At 30.9% G+C, this 20,973-nt stretch overlaps 1 protein-coding gene across 1 annotated transcript; it reads right to left on the bottom strand.

Annotated features, from left to right (window-relative positions):
• Window positions 1-8,155: 8,155 nt before the first annotated feature.
• Window positions 8,156-8,910, bottom strand: LOC123219669. Its single transcript, XM_044641665.1, has 2 exons — window positions 8,883-8,910; window positions 8,156-8,802 (listed from the first exon to the last, which is right to left on the bottom strand). Exons 1-2 carry the CDS (start codon window positions 8,908-8,910, stop codon window positions 8,156-8,158), a joined length of 675 nt encoding a protein of 224 aa, XP_044497600.1.
• Window positions 8,911-20,973: the final 12,063 nt, after the last annotated feature.

A 20,973-nucleotide genomic window follows, 5' to 3' on the forward strand; every position in this document is an offset into this window, starting at 1 on the left:
GTTTCATAGGTCCTATAGCACATAAAGACATGTAATACTTCATTCCGACTCCCAAAAACACATATTGGTGTTTCAAAAATATATGTTTCTAATTCATGCAAGTTTGTTGATTGTATATATAGTTTCTAATTCAAAAATATATAATTTGATTATCTAATGATCTAATGGTGCATGTTGAAACTATATATACAATCAGTCATACTCTCTTAATTGGAAAAGAGATAGTACATAGTCTAATCATATTCCTGCATGACTATTAGCCCAGTACATAATGATTTTGTTCAAGACAAGAATTCGAAAACTTTTAGGACTAAGCTGATACATTACAACTTGCTAAAGAATGACGCTTAGTAATGTACGAGAGAAAATTCATTGTTTTAACGTTATTCCCAAATTAACGAAATGCGAGATATTTGACTTATCACAAATTTAATAAAGGTTTTATCATGAATAAAGTGACTTTAAGCGTGATACGGGCTAATGAAATGGTTCTAGTCATAATAAATGATACATTTTTTGTATAATATATTTTATATATTTTAAATATGGGAATTATGAGATTGGTAAAAATTTAGTGAAATTCTCATCTAGAATTAATATTAGTCCAATTAGATTGAATTTTAAAATGTTAAACATTTGAGGCATGGAAGATGATTGGGAATATAGTAAACTTTTGATTTTGTGCTTTATGTGAAATATTTTAAATTTTAATTTGTAATAGCAACAATTAATGTGTATCTGGTTGCACTAATTGAGCTATGTCTGATGTATGTCTATATGATCTAGCTAACCATAATATCCTAGAACATGATAGCTGATTTGAATGAGAATGATATTGAATAGGAGTAATTCCAACATGGAGCATTTAAAATACACAATATCCAAGACGAGCAAAGGCTTTGGACATCATAGATCATGTTAATAAAGAGTTGCAGCTGACTAAGGGATTGGAACCTAAATGGTACCTTACACAAACATGATCTAGATGCATATCATACATATAAAAAGCAAGATTCATTTCATGTGATATCTTGACGAGTTCCATAAATAGCGATCTGGTATATAAGTACCAGTAATGTTCAACTGCATATGTTATAAATATGGTTTTGATAAAAAAGTTTGGAGAAACTACAGCCCCAAATAATGGCAGTTGATCATTAAATTTGATAGAATGTCAAATATAATTATGGAACTAAAGTCAACTAGATGTAACCTAACAAATGAATAATAGGTTCATATAGTAGAACGATCTCTTCTTAAAATTAAGAGCATATGAAGGTGCATATGACCTAAGATAAGAATATAAGGACTTTTTGTTAATAGTTCTTACCGCATAAAACTAAAGGACAAGCAACGTTAAGGCAGCTAAACCCGGTACTCATGCATATGTTACAAAGTCAAGTTTCAAAAGTAACTGGCCAAAGTTCGAGTAAGGGAAGGAGGTTGTATAATACTCAAAGAACAAGAACAAGGAATTGAAATAAGAGAGTGAAAAATGTACTGGAAAAAGAGACAGAAACAAGATGAATTGTTACAATAGAAGTAATGAATGTTATTTTGCCCATGAACAAATGGAGCTAAAAATGATATTGTCTCATTCTACATAAAATGATAAAACTTTATTTTCTAATATTGTAATATTAACTGAGTATTATCCTATATGGATTATGGAGTCAGAAGCCATTGACTAAATAACTTATGAAAGAGGATATTTTGTGGTTTTCTGTTGAATTCCAAATAAGGTGAATCAAATGTATGTAGGCAACAATACAAGGGTCTTAGTAAAAGGAATGGACATTAGCAAATGAGCTTTCCAAGATGGTAAAATCCTATACCTTCATAGAATCCAATATGTTCTAAATATTCGACAAATCTTAGTCATAGTACTTATTCTTCCTTAAACTAGGATATAATTTAAATTTCTTTGGGTGCTTTATCAAAATATAATAGAATTAATTTCTATGGATTTGGTTTTTTGGTTGAATAGTTATATGGTGTTTGTCACCCTTCATTATGATAATATTAGTTTTTCATTATTGGCATCTCTTATATAAATGGATATGAATACAAATATATGACATATTATATTAAGGCAAATTGGCCAAAATTAATTGAATAGATTAACCCATGAAAGTTTATTAGAAACTTTCATATAAATAAAATTGTTTGTGTGTGAGTATTGCCCAACTGGAAAAACTACTAAAAAACCCATTTGACTAAGTTATAAGAGATTGACTTCCTTTGCAATTTATATACTTACGAATATGTGTTTCCTATGAATGTAAATTTTGAGAAGGTGTCTCATATTCCATTACTTGTGGTGATGAAAATGTTCGATTTGGTTTTGTCTACTTAATCTCCTATGAGTCAAAAACAATAGACTGCTTTAGACACTATATATAATTAAGGTTGAGAATCAATTAGACAAAACAGATAAGAGTTTTAAGAACCAACCAAAGTTTTAAGTATTTGTCCAAAATTCAAGGAACTGATTAATGAAAAAGGAATAGTATGAGGACTTAATAATTCCAAGAACTTCATAACTAAATAATGTTTATCTATAGGATTTTCCATGAGTTTGAAAAACTAGGACCAAGAAAAAAGGAATATATTTTTATCAAATACGTTGAACATAGAAAGGATACATGTTCATTAAGGAGGATTCAGGTAGAAGATTAACTAAATTGTATTAAGAGATTCATAGAAAATATTTTTCTTAATAGGATAATGTTGATAAAAGATTTCGTTTGAATGAGATAAGAGAAGAATGAGGATAGGTACATCTTAATGACCATTAATTGAGTCTTAAGAGATAATATCTATACTTATTTCAAATAGTGGGAGAGAATACAATTAAGTTTCAACCTATTTTAGATAGTGGAAACAATGATCCTCAATTGGTTGTTTCATCTATCTCAACCTAGTAGGAGCATTAAGATTCAGCTTTAATCTATTTCAGATAGTGAGAGCGATGATCCTCAATTGTATAGAAGTGGACGTTTAAAAGTACTCTAGTGACATTTTAAATTGAAAACGAGGTTTTATAACCACTCTCCAAGATGATAAAAAGCCTAAAATCATAAAAGAAGTTGTCTCATCCCTAGATAAGAAAAACTAGTAAAATAAATTGAAAGAAAAGATGAAATACATAGAAACAAACTAATTCTAGGTTTTGGTTAACTAACCGTCAGGTTGGAAACCCATTGGGAACAAGTAGGTTATCTGAATCAATCGTAAGGTGGATAACTCAATAAATAGATATGACTTTGCCTTATAACGAATGACTATACCCAATTAGTAAGTATAAATTATGAAGAATGATGTTTTCGTTATTTATATGACTTACTTCAATATGTTTGATTTCAGTTGTAGTAACACATTTGAATTTAGTATTGCATTAGATGAATATCAAGATAACCCTTAATGGAGAACTTGGTAAAGACATCTACGTGAAATGAAATATAGGTCTCATTGTTATAAGTCCAAAACACAGAGTGTGCAAGGCTCAAGAACATTACATGACCTAAAACTATCATCCAGACACTAGTACTGAAATTTTAGAAAACTTAATGTCTTATGACTTTAAGATGATTAATCAAGACTACCATGTCTATGTGACAAAGTCTAATGACAAATTTACAATTCAATCTATATGCGTGATAATATGTAGATAGCTAGAAATGATATGAAGTAAGTGATGGTCATCAAATGACGGTTGTCCATACTTTTGGCTTGTAGGATATGGGTAAGTAGATTACTTATTACAAATTAAAATCTACATGAATCGTTTGAAGAAACTTTTAACTCCGTCATAAGAGTATAATATTTAAAAAATTCTAAAACAATTCAATATATTAAGCTGTGAACCATTTGATACTCCTATGTCAAATGGCCCATTATTGAGCTTAGAGATATGTCCCAAAACTCAATATGGAAGTAGAGAAATGTCAATAGTTATCTATTCAAATGTTATTGAATGTATTATGTATGCTATAGTGCATACATGCCTTGACATTTATTTTTTGTTGTCGAGCTGGTTAGTCGAAATAAGTTAATATTGAAAAGAGCACTAAAAGGTTGTTCATAGAATATTGATATATTTTTAAATGGCTTTATAGATTTTTTGTTTATATGAATAAGGATTGAATTTGCGTTTGATTGGCTATTTAGATGTCAGTTGGGGAAGTAATTTAAGCCAATGCAAATCAACTTTTAGTTATGTTTTCTTACTCTAAAAGGATCTATATCTTGGAGTGATAAGAAACAGACATGCATAGCATTATCCTCAATAGAGGCCAAGTATATAGCTTATTCAGTGATTATGTAAGAAATTGTTTGGTTAAGAAGATTCAATGTGAATCTAGATAAACATGACGATATTGTTAAAGTAATAGTTATCTGTTAAAATAAACGATCCTAAGTATTATAACCAAACATATCAACACTAGACACAATGTTCTTAGATACATCATCTTCAAGAGGAAAACAAAGGTATAATATAATTTTACGTATTGTATGGTCACTGATCCTTTGACTAAGATTGTTCTAATAAATGTATATCTTGCATATATTAAATCTCTTGGATTGCATAGACTGTGACTGATAAGTTGTTGAACTTATATATTATACTGGTGACACAACATCAAAGACCATGAATTCAAGTTCATTTTGTATTTGAACTTACATCCCAAAATTCTTGGGTTTTCACTGTATACACATCGTTTTTGGCTCAACAAGATTGTAATCTCACACAAGTTAGAGATTAGCTCACTCACACAAGCAATCACCTTTGGCACTGATAAAACATGCAAATATGAGATATTATTCTTGAGAAAATTTGTGCTAAGAGAACATGCCAATAGGGGACAAAATTTCTTGAGAAAAGATTTGTCAAAGTTAAAATGTCACTTTAATAATCAATCAAGATGAGGCCATCAATAGATACATTTGAAAATAACTGATTTGGATTTCCCACATCCAAACAACTGTGAATGCGAGATGTGAATTCTTAATATGGATAAATACCCGTAAGTGTGAAGACGATTAAGAACTCAGGTTAAACACTAGGTGTAGTGACTGAACTAAGATCTGTACAATGTTAGTAGTGACATTTGAGAAATACACACTATAGTACATGATTCATACCATGTGTGTATAAGTAAGATGACCAATTAAAGTAGTAAGACGATAAATCTCTACTTCCTCACTGTGTGAGACTTTATAAATATTATCTCATGTTGATAACCTTTGACTCTTTGTTGTTGTTCAATGTTTACTCTTAATGTTGCTATCTTAGCTTGACACCTATGGCCACACACATTTTAGTCTATGGAACAAGACTAAAAAAGCAGCTAAGTTTAAACTGAAATTTCGAGCAGAAAATGAAGACTTATATATATTACATGTGTCCTTTTGTCAGTCGATCATGTCACTTATATGGGAGAATAGACTTGGTCATGAATACATAAGAAAATAACACAATGATAAATAAGGAATTAAAGGGAGCTAATGTTATCGAGTAAGTTTAGCGTGATACAAGCTCAACACTTTATTATGTTTTATTTGAGTTGTAACAACTATACTATTCCTAACAAATGCATAGTATTTAGCTCTTAAATGCAAGTTACTCGCAAAGTCGCATGACGCATTTGCAAGTATGAAACATATTGCCATATGAAATTTCTGAGGATAAGTTTTTTTTTTGCTCAGGTCTTCCATCATGTATGAGTGGGAGATATTGAGTTTGGGTTAACCCAACCCACCAAAGGGCAGTTGGTGTGGTTGCAATTAGAATCTTATTTATATGTCCAAACTGCCTCCCCTCTAGAAAGAACACATTTTTTACAGAAAAATAAAAATTCTTCTTTTCCCTTAGCACAGAAAACACACAAAAACAAATGTCTCCCAAAAGTAATGCAATACTCAAGCAAATGGGGTCATGAAAATAACTCACGTCAAACACTTTATGCAGTATTCGAATCAATAACGCGAATAGAATTGGAATTTGAGTACGCATTTATGTTTATAGAATTTCACAAAATGTTAATTTTTAGCATGTTTAATTGTTTCCAACAAGGGTGAACACAGTCGGCATGTACTAAGGGTTTTAAATTTTGAATTGGTTAAGCAAATAACATGACTTGAAATGAATTTATGTATGGTTGCAGGCATGAATTTTGTAGTTGGAATTACTGCCTTAATAGTGCTTTCGTGAGTGGTATGTTTCTCGAATTTAGTTGATAAAATTGCATGTATTAACAAAGTCATAAATATGTGTATAAGTGGTTATGAGTTAAAGACCAATTAATTAGACATCTAAGTTGTGAGTATATACCTCAGTTTCGAATAAAGGAAAAGTTGAATTAATTTGATACGTGATAATGATGTGAGTGACACCTAAGGCGGGTATTCAAAATTGATGAAAACGGATGTAAGAGGTATCTGAGATGGATGCCCTATCCAAATATAAAGTGTAGGAGGCACCTAAAATGGGTGTCCAATCCGGTGCATCAGATAAGCGTGAGACACCATCAAGGATATTCATAAAAGGATTGTAAGAGGTCAGGTCCAAAAACGAGAGTATAATTGAATATAACTATAGGTGAGTCACATCGAATGTTAATTGATGAAACATCCTAGTATTGAGAATATATGAGCCGATTGATGAGATGTCTAGGTCCTTGAAAGTGGAATGAGAATAATTTGTTATTTAAAGGGAGGTAAACGCATCTATGATGGGTGTTCATCCCAATTATGGTTATGGGAGATACCTAAGATGGGTATTTAATTCAGTATGCATATGAGATCGATGTCTATAAGAGACACATGAGATGAGTGTCAACTACTACACTCGGGGTTCGTTTGATAGTGAAACTTTGTTGGGGGAAGGTTGATAAAGAATTTCATCGAAATCGTGAATACCTACTGAGTGTTTATACTCACCATGTTCGTTATTTGTTTTTGTCAGTAGGAGAGCCAGGGGGACAAGCTAGAAGGTGAGTGGATCGACACGTTGAGCTGCATATATGGCTACAACTATTTCATTGTTTTAGATAATTTTATTTATGAAATTATGCATGCTTATTTAATATCAATAAATATACCGTGTTTCTTATTCATATACATTAAATAGGTGTTTTAATTTAACATTTATTCACATGTGATAAGTTTTTTGGAGATAATTATTATTAGGGATATGCTTATGAAAAGAGGTGTTATAATAGTTGCTTTAAATAAAACTGGACTTACTCTATCTTTATTGTCCAATTTGAACCTTTGAAAATATAGGTTTTATGTAACATTTGAAAGAACTATGGATTTTGGATTAAGGAGATTTAGTCAAGGTTGACTTTGCAGGAATTCTGCACCGCTCTCCATAGTCTTTTAAAAGTCAGTCCTTTTCTCTCCCTCTCTCTCTCTGTCTCTCTTTTTCTAATTTTTGGAAAAAAAAAATCTTGTTTTCTTGGTTGAGAAAAACTCAGCCCTGACTGAAGAATGTTTTGACAATTTATGGAGTTACGTTCAGAGTCTGCTAATAAGTATTGATTTATTGAAAGAATTTAGGGATAATAGTCGCTTGCATGTCTGGTAGGATACATCATTTCGAGTCAAAATTTTAGAGCTTGCATAGACTGGTAAAACCTTCACCTAATGAAAAAAAAAACATTTATGAAGAGATCAAAAAATAACATCGGGCTTATCTTTATATAATTCCAGAAGTGACAGGAAAAAATGATGCAACTATACAACCTTACAAGACAATATGTGTTAATCTATAGCTAGAAATCTGAGCTGGTGAACTGTAATTGTTTCAATAATTTTTTATGCCACTAATCATTTCTACTTTGACACATTAGACTGCTTCTCCTCTTATATATGATTCCAAAATGCATGTAGTTTTTGTTTCCCCATCACCATCAAGAATCAACAGCAAAACTCTTATCTTCTAATGCAAGCAAAAGAGTTTAAGGCTTCCGGCCACTGACCTGAGCTTTGGATTTACCACTCTCAATCTTGTTTTTTATATGCTTTCCAATCTTCATATTGAAAACCATAAACATAGTCTCAAATGACAAAATCTCAGCTTCAATGTTGACTGGTTCTTCCCTAGTAGCTATTTGTTGCGTTAATCCCTTTACTTGATTTACCCCAGCTGCTACCTCAATCCCATTTCCTCCATTGTTGCTCTTATCGCTATGTTTTCTTCTTTTGCATCTTGATATTTCCTCTTCAAAGATTTATACCCGTCAAGTGTCTTTAAAAGTTGCTCTGAAAGTGCCTTATTACGCTTTTGCAGTGCTGCATTTTCCTGTAAATCCACTCCGTTACTCTTCGTCTCTTTGTGCCCAGATGCATATTGTTGTACCTTTGCCAGCAATGTCTCATTTTGCGCTTTTAGGTCGTTGATATGTTCCTCCAATTCACTCAATTCATGAACCTTTCTTGCCAGCTCCGATGCCATAATGTTCTTCTCCTTTCCTAAGCTTGAACATATAACTTCTAGGCTCTTTCGTGCGGCCAAGCTCTCTGTAAGCTGTCTTCTCAACTTGTCTTGTTCATCGGTTGGAAGTTCACAAGTCTTTTTATCTTTCGAAGGACGGATAGGCTTCAACTCCGTGAAGCATCGTCTAAGCTCAGCAGTTTTTCTAACAGATTGAGATTTTTGTATCCTTGTTTTAAGATCGTCTATAATAGTTATCATGCCTGCCACCCTCTGCATTTTCCGGTCATCTTGATCTTTTGTACTTGCCTCATTATGCTCTTGAATTAGTTTCAGAAGCAACTTTACATTGGCAGCAATACCTAAGTCAAAACAAAAAAATTATACCAAATCTCAGTTTCTTTCAATCGCACATCAAAAACAGAAATACATATATATTTACCTTCTAAGCTAAGATCATGTTGGTTCATAGTTTTCTGGAAAATTAAAGAAAAAAGCTCAAGAGAAATCACCATTAACAAAATGGAAGAAGGCGAATATATCCAGAAGAGAAAATGGGTAGGGTAAATTAATTTATTATTCTATATCATATGATCTCTGTTGAGAGATCCAAAGAAGAGTGACTGCTTGTTTGCACTCTCTCGATCCCTATCTTTCTTCCTATGACTAATCTGGGTTGTATTGTGTTTTATCTGTAATATTGCTATTCAAAGTTTTCTGATTTGAGAATGGTTTGTGATTATGCGTAATTGTTGGCATAAGTTTGACTTTTCCATTGGCCTTTGCCTGTTTTGACTTTCTTAAACCACCATGATTGGACAAGAAGAGAGCTTGCCACCTCACTTCTGAAATATGATATTTGGATTCTCCACTTAATTATTAGGTATCACATATTTCATATTTTCAATAACGCATACGTATACATCACTTGAAAATGAAAAAAAATAATAATAAAGTTTTTTTCTTTCTACAAATGGGTATGTTTAAGATGCAAAAGTCAAGAAGTTTGAAAAAAACTCCTGACTATTTTGATACCTTTTTTCTATTAATAGACATGAAATAATCATTTAAGTATTTTTATATAAAAGCACATTCATTAATATTAAAAAAATAAATCAATATTCTTGATTTGTTGTAAATTTTCATACAATAAAACAATTAAGAAAGTGCATATCTCTTCATGAACAGTGAAATGTGTTAATAGATTAATATTGGTTTTGATGAAAAACTTTAGAGTATACGATTTTCAAAAATTATATCATTTTTTATTTAATTTATGTCATATCTAAAAATTTTCTATATTTTTATATTTAAAATTAATTCTGATTTATAATTATCTAAAAAATACGAGGCCAACAATACAATGTTAGTATTTTATATGTTCTTTAGTTTGATTTAGAGTTTAGATCCCATATAAATTATTGATGTTACATCTAATCGATTAGCCAAAGCTATTTAAAATTATAAGATATTGTTTTTTTTAATTTTTGTTAAATTTAGGATTTTGTTTTAAAAAATATCTTTCAAAGAAAAGAAAAAATAATGAAGTTATATTTAATTAAACCCTTATTTAATATGAGTTTTTGACCAAAAAAAATATTTCTCTAATTAAATTTAAGAACAATAATGTATATATATGTTTTTAAATATATTGTTAATATTTTATTATATAATTAATTTTTTAATTTAAAATCTTTATAATAATATATTTAATTAAATATTTAAAAAGTGTGCCCCATCTTCGTGATGGTTTGAAAGTGTGTAAAAAAAGGGTGCAGCGGAGAGAGAATTAACTTAATTTGTGGCGGTTATCGATGGCCACTTCTCGTCTGCGTGCATGTGGGTGTGCAGTGAACTGTTATGCGTTTAATAATAACATTAATTAATTTATAGAATGAGGCTGCCTAAAAAGTGAATGAGAATCTGGTGCCGTTGGTTTGCTTGCACCTTGACTTCCACCCTTGATGACCGGCAAGCGTGTAAACTCCATTCTTCGTTACTTTTGGAAAATGAAATCAAATGCTTACTTGACAATGCATTGTGATAAAGCAATTTACTTTCTTTATCCTCTTTTTTCACATTACTTTATTAAAAAGACTTATGACCTAACAGCTTTTTGATGTGAAATGTGATAGGTCAACTTTTATATAGATGTCTATGTGTATTTTTAAATCTATTGAGTTAAACTTTTTGAGTATGATTAGATAATTTTTTTACTACTAAAAATCCCCATAAGTATATTGTGAATTACATGAAAGCATTTTCATCATACCTAAAATCAAAGGGGATCAAAATTTGAAAAACTTGGAAAATCAATTGTAACAACCTAGTCCGCTATCAAAATATTATTTACTTTACATATATAATTCATCATTGTTTTGTTTTTTAGTTTTGTAATTCAAAATATGCATAATAACTTAGGAGCTCACAAACTAACCAATATTATCTTAACAATTTCAAGTGATATAAAATGTTACAATTCACCTTATTTTAGATTAATTGTCTTCGCTAGCATCATGGGCTATTATTAGCCATCCATGTACTATTAGTTAGGTCTTGCTTTGATACCTTTATAGCAACTCAACCCATTATCAAATATTGTTTATTTTAGACATATAATCCATCACTATTTTTTTTTTTTTTGTTTTACAACCTAAAACACATTTAATAACTTACAAGTTCACAGATTATTTAACAATCTTCTCTTCACATTCCCAAACAATATGGGATGTCACACCAACCTCATAGTGTACACCATCTATTGAAGAGCCTCCAAAACTTGAACTCAAACTCTTACTCTCTCACTTGAAATATGCTTATTCAGATGGAGTTTATTCTTTATATTCCAGTTGTAATATTGTGTTTAAAAACTATAAGGGCAGTAATGTAATTAGAGCTAAGGATGCATGAGTGATTACTTTCATTAAGTAAGGGCAGTTTGGTAATTCGGTTGAGCTTTCACATTATTTGACCTAAGTATATAAAGCTTGCGTTGGTTGAGAGTTGTAGAAGAGAAGAAAAAAGAAAATAGAGGCGGCAGGCTACTGGGGTTTCTTCTTCTCTGTTTTGTGCATCTTGTGGTTGTTGTGTGGCTGAGTTTTGCTCTCTAAGTTCGATTGGCGGTGTCTCATCGGTGAAGTTAGGTTCTCTTTGACTTTGTTTTACCGTGTATTTGCTTTGTATATTGTTTTGGATGTACAGAGATTGAGATCCGTGTGTTTATATATTATAATCGAACTTGATATTAGTGAATTTGACTAGAGGAACACCTTTGCCTTGGATGTAGGATTTTTTTTACGAAATCCGAACCAAGTATATCGTGTTGTTATATTATTTGGATCAGAATATCTTGGGGTTCGGTAATATAAATCTATAACACTAGTAATTTTCTATTCTTCTTTGAGACGTTTGATAGAGGAAAAACCATTTATGGACTTGGAAGAACACAAAGTGCATTGGGTGGACTATAGTTGATATCCAAGGGAATTAGTTGTAATATCAGCAAGTACAACCGTGTGAGAAGGCCTGCAATTCATGTACGTGATGACAAGGGTAAAATACTCTTTTTTCATACAATACATGAAAATTGACTAAGAATGAAAGACATACAAACCCGTGTATATTATTGTACATGCTCATATATGGTCAACATATTTGAATTTTGGATATAGATCAATTTTATAGTAATTCCAAAATTTTTCATTAATGGGTAATGATATACACACCCGTGTATGAAGGGTACATGGTTGTGTATCATAAGTTTAAGTTTAAAAATAAAAAGGATGAAAATGGGTTTGGCTAAACATTGGTTATCACTTTTCACAAAAAATTTAGAGAGGTTTGAGAGATTTTGAAAGCCTTGAAGCTAGAAGGTGCACAAGAGCACTTGGAAATTCACCTTGCCACATGAAGACTTGCTTTTGGACTATGGAGGAAAGGTAAGTAAGCGGCTTCTCCTTTCAATTGATATGAAATTTGCTATTGTACTGTTAAATTAATTGATTAGTTTGTGAAGAGAATCTTATAAATGCATTTATGGATTTGAAAAGATAGGTTCTTTGGTTATTCAAATTACATGATGATTTGTTCACATGATTTTGCACTTATGTGTGTATCTATATTTTGTTCCTTGATGATGGTGAAATGTAATGCTTGTAATGGTACTGTTTGGTGATATGTTTATTAACTAATAAACCTTTTTTATATAATCAAAGAAATTGTGATTAGTTTTATATGTGTTGAACTCCTAGGTTTTTGATGATGCTAAAAATACAAGTTTAAATATATAACATTGTCCAAGGAATATATAAAAAACATTACCAAGTGGATACAAATAAAAAATGCAGAAATAAGATATAATCGCCCCTTGTATCGAGCCAAAACACGAGGAAAAGTGGTTGTGTATCCCTCTTATGTAGTTTTAGGTGTAAGTCAACATGGTCAAACAAAATACATGTCTGTGCAGCATGACTACATGCTTGTGTATCAAGTCAACACACGAGGAAAAGTGGTCGTGTATCCTACCCATGCAGTTTGGACAAAAGTCAATATGGTCAAACTAAATACATGTTCGTGTGCCTTAAAATACATGTTTGTGTATTAAGGACACCTATCCCTCTGTCTATCTCTTGCCCATCTTTTCATGTTTGAAACATTTTGGAATTTTGAAGGTGTAAAGTAGGATGCCCATCTTAGAAATGGGGATGTTCGTCCCTCAAGAGGTGCATTTAAAAATTTGACCATTGGAAACTTTGACCGAAGATTGATCGAGCACAAAAAGTGAAAATCGAAGGACACATGCCCATGTGCCTCGTAGATTTTTGTAGAAATTATTCAATTGTTCTATTCTCTCAACCAACGGTCTTATGAGATACTCTAGTCATCCAAGACTATAAACTGAAGACTTTTTGATGGAGAATAGGTGAGTCATTGCTAATGTAAAATCTAATACTCATTTCTTCTCTAATTTATCTCCAAAGCTCATAACTCAAATTCTTAAGAAATATACTTGTGCTCACTTTCTTGTATCAACCTTGTAGAGGCTAAAGGCATTCACAATCATTTTTTCTATATTCAAGTAATCTTAGGCGAAATCTCAGATAAACTATTGTGGTGGGAGCAATCTTAGAGAATTACTGTATGTGGACAAAATCGAAAATAACTATTGTAAAAAGATGTTATCTTTACGAGTGAAACTACAAGTATGTTACTTGAAGAAGTAGACATAAGAGACTTGGAAGAGAAAGCTCTAAACCATTATAAATTTTGAGCATTTCTTTTCTCTATTCTCTTTACTTTATGCATTATACTTATATTATATGTTTTTGATAAATTGTTGAACATTGCAGATGCTTAATTACTTGAGTTTGTTGGTTATTGGATTTGTTTGAATATCTTGTTGAATTTTTTTGTTTAGTTGTGATTGTTTATAAATTTGCTTAAAGAATTTTATTTGGTTTAAAAAATTTTAAATAATCTTATTCACCCCTTCCCCCTATAGGATTATTAGCAATTTGAGGTTTTTTAATTGGTACTAAAATTTGGACTTTAGGTTGTAAAATCTAACGATTTTTAAAGTTTAAGATCATTTAGAATGGCTAATTTATCTATCCTTGTTTTTTGTGAAAGACATAGCACTACAAAACCACCATTATTTTATGAGTCAAGCTACACTCAATGAAAAATTAGGATGAAACTTCACATTCAATCTATAGACTATAAGTTATGGAAAACAATTAAGAATGGTGACTTTGTGCCTAGAGACTCTAGAACAAATTTACCTAAAAATGAAAATGACTTTGATAAGGAAGATGAAAAATTACTAAGTTTAAATGCAGGGGCTATGAATATGTTATTTTATGCATTAGACTCAATCAAATTTAATCGTATATCCTCATGTAATTCAACTAATAAGGTATGGACTATCCTTCAAACCACTCATGGAGGTACAAGTCAAGTGAAGGAGTTTAAAATTGAGCTTCTTTTTCAAGAATATGAATTGTTCCAAATGAATTCAGAAGAGAATATAACTAACGTCTACAAGAGGTTTTTAAACTTGGTAAATGATCTTAGAGGACTTGAAAAGAAGTTTGAGACCATTAAGTTAGTAAAGAAAATTCTTTTATCATTGTCGGAATCATGGAGCATAAAGGTAACCATCATCGAAGAATAAAAAAACTTAAGCAAAATGGGCACGAATAAGCTTATTGGAAGCTTATTAACATTTGAGATGAAAATAAAGTCCAAGGAGGAAGAGACCAAGCCTAATAAAAGCATTGCCTTGAGAATAGAAAATTATGGTGATGATTCTTCAATGGATGAGGAAGATGTAAGTCTTCTTGCAAGAAAATTCAACAAGTTCCTTTCAAAAAGCAAAGGCAAGAACTTCTCCAAAACAAAATACAAGAAAGATAGTAACAATTAAATTATATGCTATGAATGTAAAAAACCCAACACATCCAACAAAAATGTCTTCAACTCATGAAGACGAGAAAAGAGAAGAAACTCAAAAAGAATGTGTTTGTGGCTACTTGGAGCGAGAGTGATAATTCTAGTGATAAAAAGTGAGTCGGAGCATGAAAGAGTTAATCTATGCTTCATCGCAATAAACGAATCGAAGAAAGAGATAATAATTGTAACTCTTACTTTTACTCTAACTCTTTTAATGAATTGTAAGAAGCATTTGATTCTTTAATGGATGAGTATAAATGCATGTGTGCTAAAAATAAATCTTTGAGAAAGCAATTGACATGCATTAAGAATGATAATGAAAATCTCATTAGTGAGCATGCTAAAATCAAGAACGAATTTGAATTATTTAAAAATGAAAAGATTTTAGCATCAAATGAGTTAGAAAAATTTAGAAGTGAAAATGATGCATTGCTTGAAAAGTAACTAACTCAAATGAGATTTTAGAAAAATTCGAGATATGCACAAAAAGATTAGATGAGATGCTTGCATCTCAAATATGTGCATTAAATTAGAAAGGTCTAGCATATAATGGAAATAATCTTTTTGTTAAAACATATAAACCATTGAAAAATGATAATTCATTACATTTAAAATGTAAGTTTTGTGCTTTTATTGGTCACACTATTGGAAAATGTCCAATTAGGAATGACAAATCATTTAAAATAAAAAAAGGTTTAGGTTCCTAAAGGAACATTAAAGACTGACCTTGATGGACGTAGAACCATTTGGGTACCAAAGAAAACTTGAATTTCTTTGTAGATGTGTCTTATACCATTGGAATCAAATGTTACAAAATAAATGACTATGCAAGGCACATATCCAAGTAATGGAGATGAAAACACCAAAGCACTTTGAAAATTTAAGTTCTGCAAGTTGAGAGCTTAGGATGTCAAGTAAGTGCCTAAACTCTTATTTGAATTGAATATCTATATAATCTTGTTTGATGAGTTAGTTGGATATTTGAATGATGCAATTGAATTGATTGAGTGAATTCATATGTATCTTGATTAATATGTGATGATATGGATATATTTTTTATCTTTGCATATTCTATGATTGACATGTTTCAAAGATGTTTGAATATGTGATATTGGATATAAATTTAAGTTTCTAAATGTGTTCAATGCTTATTGTAAAAATCAAATCAATCCAAACTTATGTTCAAAGTTAATCATAACTTGATTTACATAACTATTTTTCGAAATGGATCAAAATATCCAAGATTTGTATCATATGGTGTTTTGATTTGATGTATAATTTATATGTTTTATTGTTGGGTTTTCAACTTAAAAATTCTTGAAAAATCATATGACTCTTTAAATAAATATTTATTCGTGATTTTTGGCAAATCATTTTATGCAAAATGCTAATGGGTTCTCAAATTTAAGTTTTTACATGTTAGAAACACCTAATGTGCTTTTTGCACAATTTCCTTCAAAATTTGAAACACATAACCATGCATCAGAAGCACATGCCCGTATACTTTTGGTACTTTTTAAATTTCCAGTTTAAAGCAAGCACATGCCTGTTTACTTTTGGTACTAAGCAAATGTATCATGGTTTTTAAAGAAAAATCTGCATCTTTTTTTCTCATTTTCACTCACCCTAAAACCTTAGCCATCGTGTGCCTCTATCATGCACCGACTCTAGTAGCTTTTTTCTGATCAAATTAGTGTTGACAAATATATCTTTGGCCACTATCGTCCTTATTCATCTCCAAATCAAAGCTAAACGTCATTAGGCCTTCATCTCCACCCAAAATCTTATACGTTCCTCAATTCTCTTGGCAAATCAACTACAAGCTTTGTGTTTCCAGCCACCACAAGCATCAATCTTCGTCTATAATTGGTTTTCAAACCTCGGTTCACTTCATTCCCGTCCATATTGCATAATTTCCCTCAAAATCTAAAAAATTGAAAATGATACCAAGAAGAAAATTGGTTGCTCAACCACAGGCATACGAAAGAAACTTCAGGAGCATAAGCATCAAGAAGTCCAAACTAGAGGTATCTTTAATAGTCGTTGTTTTGATATGAATATTATTAATGAAATTGATGTTTGAGATGAATTAATAGAGATAATTAGAAGGATGAGATGGGAAAAATTATTTCTTATACATTTAGATGTTTATGAAGATTTTGTGTATGAATTTTATAGTTCTTTATGAATGCCTACGGATAATCACAGCAATATTATTGAATATACTATGAGCTTCAGAATGAAAGGTGATGATTATATCGCCACATCTAAAAAGTTTGTTGAATGGCTAGAGTGTGATAATAAGAGCATTCTGAATACTTCAATAAGGTGGACTTTGAATTTTTTGTGGCATGTTTGGGTAGTGTGAGGTCATATTATGCAAATATGACAAAATTAACTAGATTCAATTGTCTGATAATAAGAATTTTGTACCAAAGGTTGTTTTTCACATTGAATGCAAGAAAAAACACCAATGGACATGTATCGGTGCAAGATTTGGTTTTACTGAAGGTCGCAATGGATGGGAGACAAGTGGTTTCGACAAAATAGTTAATCCATAAGTTTCTTAAAATTAGAGATGAAAAAGTAGAGCTCTAGTTCGGGATGATTGTCACTTTTATCGTAATAAAATTACAAGTTTCTCTTAATGAAAGCGACAAAGCATTCATACGAAAATTCAAAATGAATCAATGGATTAACGCCGATGCACTATTTAAAATGAGATTGATTAAAAAAGCTCAAAGTAAAGGATGATGTTTAATCTTAGTTAAAGGTAGGGAGAAAATCAACCAGAAGATCAACAACCGGTTGAAGAAGAACAAAAGGTGCATGTTATGCCCAGTGATCCTACAATACCTTAATCTAGCTCCAGAAAGAGTAAAAGAACAACGACAGACCAAGTTAATAAGGATATATCTTCTAATTGTGTGGATAGTTCTATACAATATATGGAAAGGAGATTTTATGTAATTAAGCTATCCCAAAGTGTCATGAACTTAGTGGTCCAAGATATATGGGATTAGTTTACTAGTCTAAAAGAGGATTTCTATTGGAATCGAGTATTGAGACACCGAGATGATTCTCCCCCCCCCCCCCTCTTAGCTATGATATCTTTTCATGCATCTCATTTTGATCTTACTCATTGCATATCATAACTTTTTTTAGGAGCAACTTTATTTTTAGTACTCAAACTTATTCTCTTGCTTATTTAGTTATTTATCAAGTTTGTAGTTATTGATAACATAGATATCTACGTATCAATTTTGAAACTATGTATCAATACCTTTATGGATTGAAATTGAAATATTGATGATACCTTTGACATTTTCTTTAAATGTTTATATTGATCATCTTAATGTTGTTTTGAGTTTAAATTATGTACTTTGAAGTTTATTGCCATGAGAAGATACATTTATTGATGATGGATATTGATTGATTATTTGCAAATGTTGTATTTTATGGATTGAAATTGAATTGATTGGTTGAGATAAATGGAAGTTTGGTGTTTGAAAAGAAGTTTGGTTAATTGAATGGATTATATTAAAGTGTATTTTTTTTTTTGTTTGAAAAAGGGAATTATCAAAAAAATAAGGGACACCATGGCAAATTTTTTTCCAAAATCTTACCAAATAAACTTGTTTTAACACCGAAACTTAGTAATTATGTTTGTTAAAATGTGTTAAAGTAAGGAGGAGTATATAGTCATAGACTAAAGAGGAGAGATTGGTTTGTTTTAAATGATAATGAATTATTTCTAAGTTTGTTGATGAAATGAGTTTGGATTTTAAAATGTTTTTTTTTCTAAATGGTTAATGAGAAGAGTAAATAAAATGGATTAATTGCAAATTAATTTTCTTAAAATTGGAATTCAAATGAATCTGGAGCTTAAATGTATTATTAGTTTTTTTAGTAATGCCAAAAAAGGGAAGAAATAGTTTGAATATTTGTTAAAATGAAATTAGATTTTGCATTTTTCAAGCTTGAGTAAAATGTGCAAATTTGTGATAATGTTAAGAGGGTTTTTTTAATTGCATACTTTTGATTCAAACTTCGTTTTTGTCATAAATCAAAATAGAGGAGATTATTGAACCCCTAGGTGTTTTGGTGATGCTAAAAACACAAGTTTGAATATCTAATATTGTCCAAAGAATGTGTGAAAAACATTACCAAGTGGACACAAATTGAAAAATTGAAAAACAGGACATACAAGCTTGTGCATCATGAATATGTGCCCGTGTATCAAGCCAAAACACAGGAAAGTGGTCAATATCCCTCTATGTAGTTTTCGGTTTAAGTCAACATGATCAAACTAAATGCACGCATATGCATCATGACTACACACCTGTGTATCAAGCCATCACACAAGGAAAAATGGTCATGTATCCTACCTATGCAGTTTTGCGCAAAAGTCAACATGGTCAAACCAAATACACACTTGTGTGTTAAAGACGTCCATCCCTCTACCTGTCCTTTGCCTATCCTTTCATGCCTAGAAAATTCTGGAATTTTAAAGGTACAAAGTGGGACGCCCATCTTAGAAATAGGGACATCCATTCCTCAAGAGACGTATTTAAAAATTCGACCATTAGGAGTTTTGACCGAAGATTAACCAAGCACGAAAAGTGAAAAATTGAAGGACACACATGTATGTGCCTTGCAAATTTTTGTAGAAATAATGATTTCAATGCTCAATGGATCTATTCTCTCAGCCAATAGTCATATGAGATATTTCAACCATCCAAGAAAATAAATTGAAGACTCTTTGATAGGGAATAGGTGAGACACTTTTAATGTAAAATCTAATAATCATTTCTTCTTTAATTTCTCTCCAAAGCTCACAACTCAAATTCTTGAGAGATACACTTGTATTCACTTTCTCGTATCAGCCTTGTAAAGGTATTCACATGCATTTTTCTGTATTCAAACAATCTTGGACCAATCCCAGATAAACTATTATGGTAGGTGCGATCTTAGAGAATTAGTGTACATGGGCAAAATTTCAAAGAACTATTGTAAAGAGACGTTATCTTTACGAGTGAAACTTCAAACGAGTTGCTTAAAGAAGTGGATGTAGAAGGCTTGGAAGAGAAAGCTTTGAACCACTATAAATCTTGAGCATGTCTTTTCTCTACACTCTTTACTTTATGCATTATATTTATGTTATATGTTTTTGATAAATTATTAAATATTATTGATGTTTAATTATTTGAGTTTGTTGGTTATTGGATTTACTTGAATATCTTGTTGAATTTATCTGTTTGGTTGTGATTGTTTATAAATTTACTGATTTATTTGGTTTAAAAAGTTTTAAATAATTTTATTTACTCCTTTCTAGGATTATTAGCCATTTGAAGTTTTTCAATATGTATATGCATTTGTGACTATGGAAGTAAGGTTCAAGTATTGAAGAATTGATTAAGATTTCACAATATTGTTTAAGGATTTTAATGTTGTCTATCGAAGATAAGTCCATTAAGAACATAGAATGGATACTTAGGAATGTTGAAGATTGGTTTTGGATCAGTATGTTATGATTTGGGATGGCAACAGGATATAGAAACCTTAGTTTGAATTTCTAGAAAACCGATTACATGCTCGTGTATAGGAGATACACGACAGTGTACATTTAGGAATAAGCAGTCCTGATGTTAGGAGAATGTAACACCTTTCTCAAGATACATACCCTTACACGAAATATGCATTTGAAGAGACGTGTTAGTTTAAAATTTCTTTCATAAATGTATACAACGAAAGCATGCATTATAGTTAATGAAATTCCTACCATCCTAAAAGTGTGTTGATTATTAAATAAAACAAACCATCAACGTCTGAAAACAAATTGTAGAAATAATTGTGCATAAAGAGGTAATAACAACTTAAAATAGATCAAAATGTCCAACATATAAAAACAATGAAAATTTCCCCACCCTTATACACTATCATGAGTTGATTCACTAGCACTTCGACACCTCTCTATTGTTTCATAACCCTACCTGCAAAACTACACGTAAAAGAACATGTGAATGAAACAAACTTAATAAGTAGGTGATCTCACATTAACCAATATAATATAAAAATCTCAA

The sequence above is a fragment of the Mangifera indica genome, chromosome 6 (assembly GCF_011075055.1).
Source record: "Mangifera indica cultivar Alphonso chromosome 6, CATAS_Mindica_2.1, whole genome shotgun sequence".
Taxonomy (NCBI): Eukaryota; Viridiplantae; Streptophyta; class Magnoliopsida; order Sapindales; family Anacardiaceae; genus Mangifera; species Mangifera indica.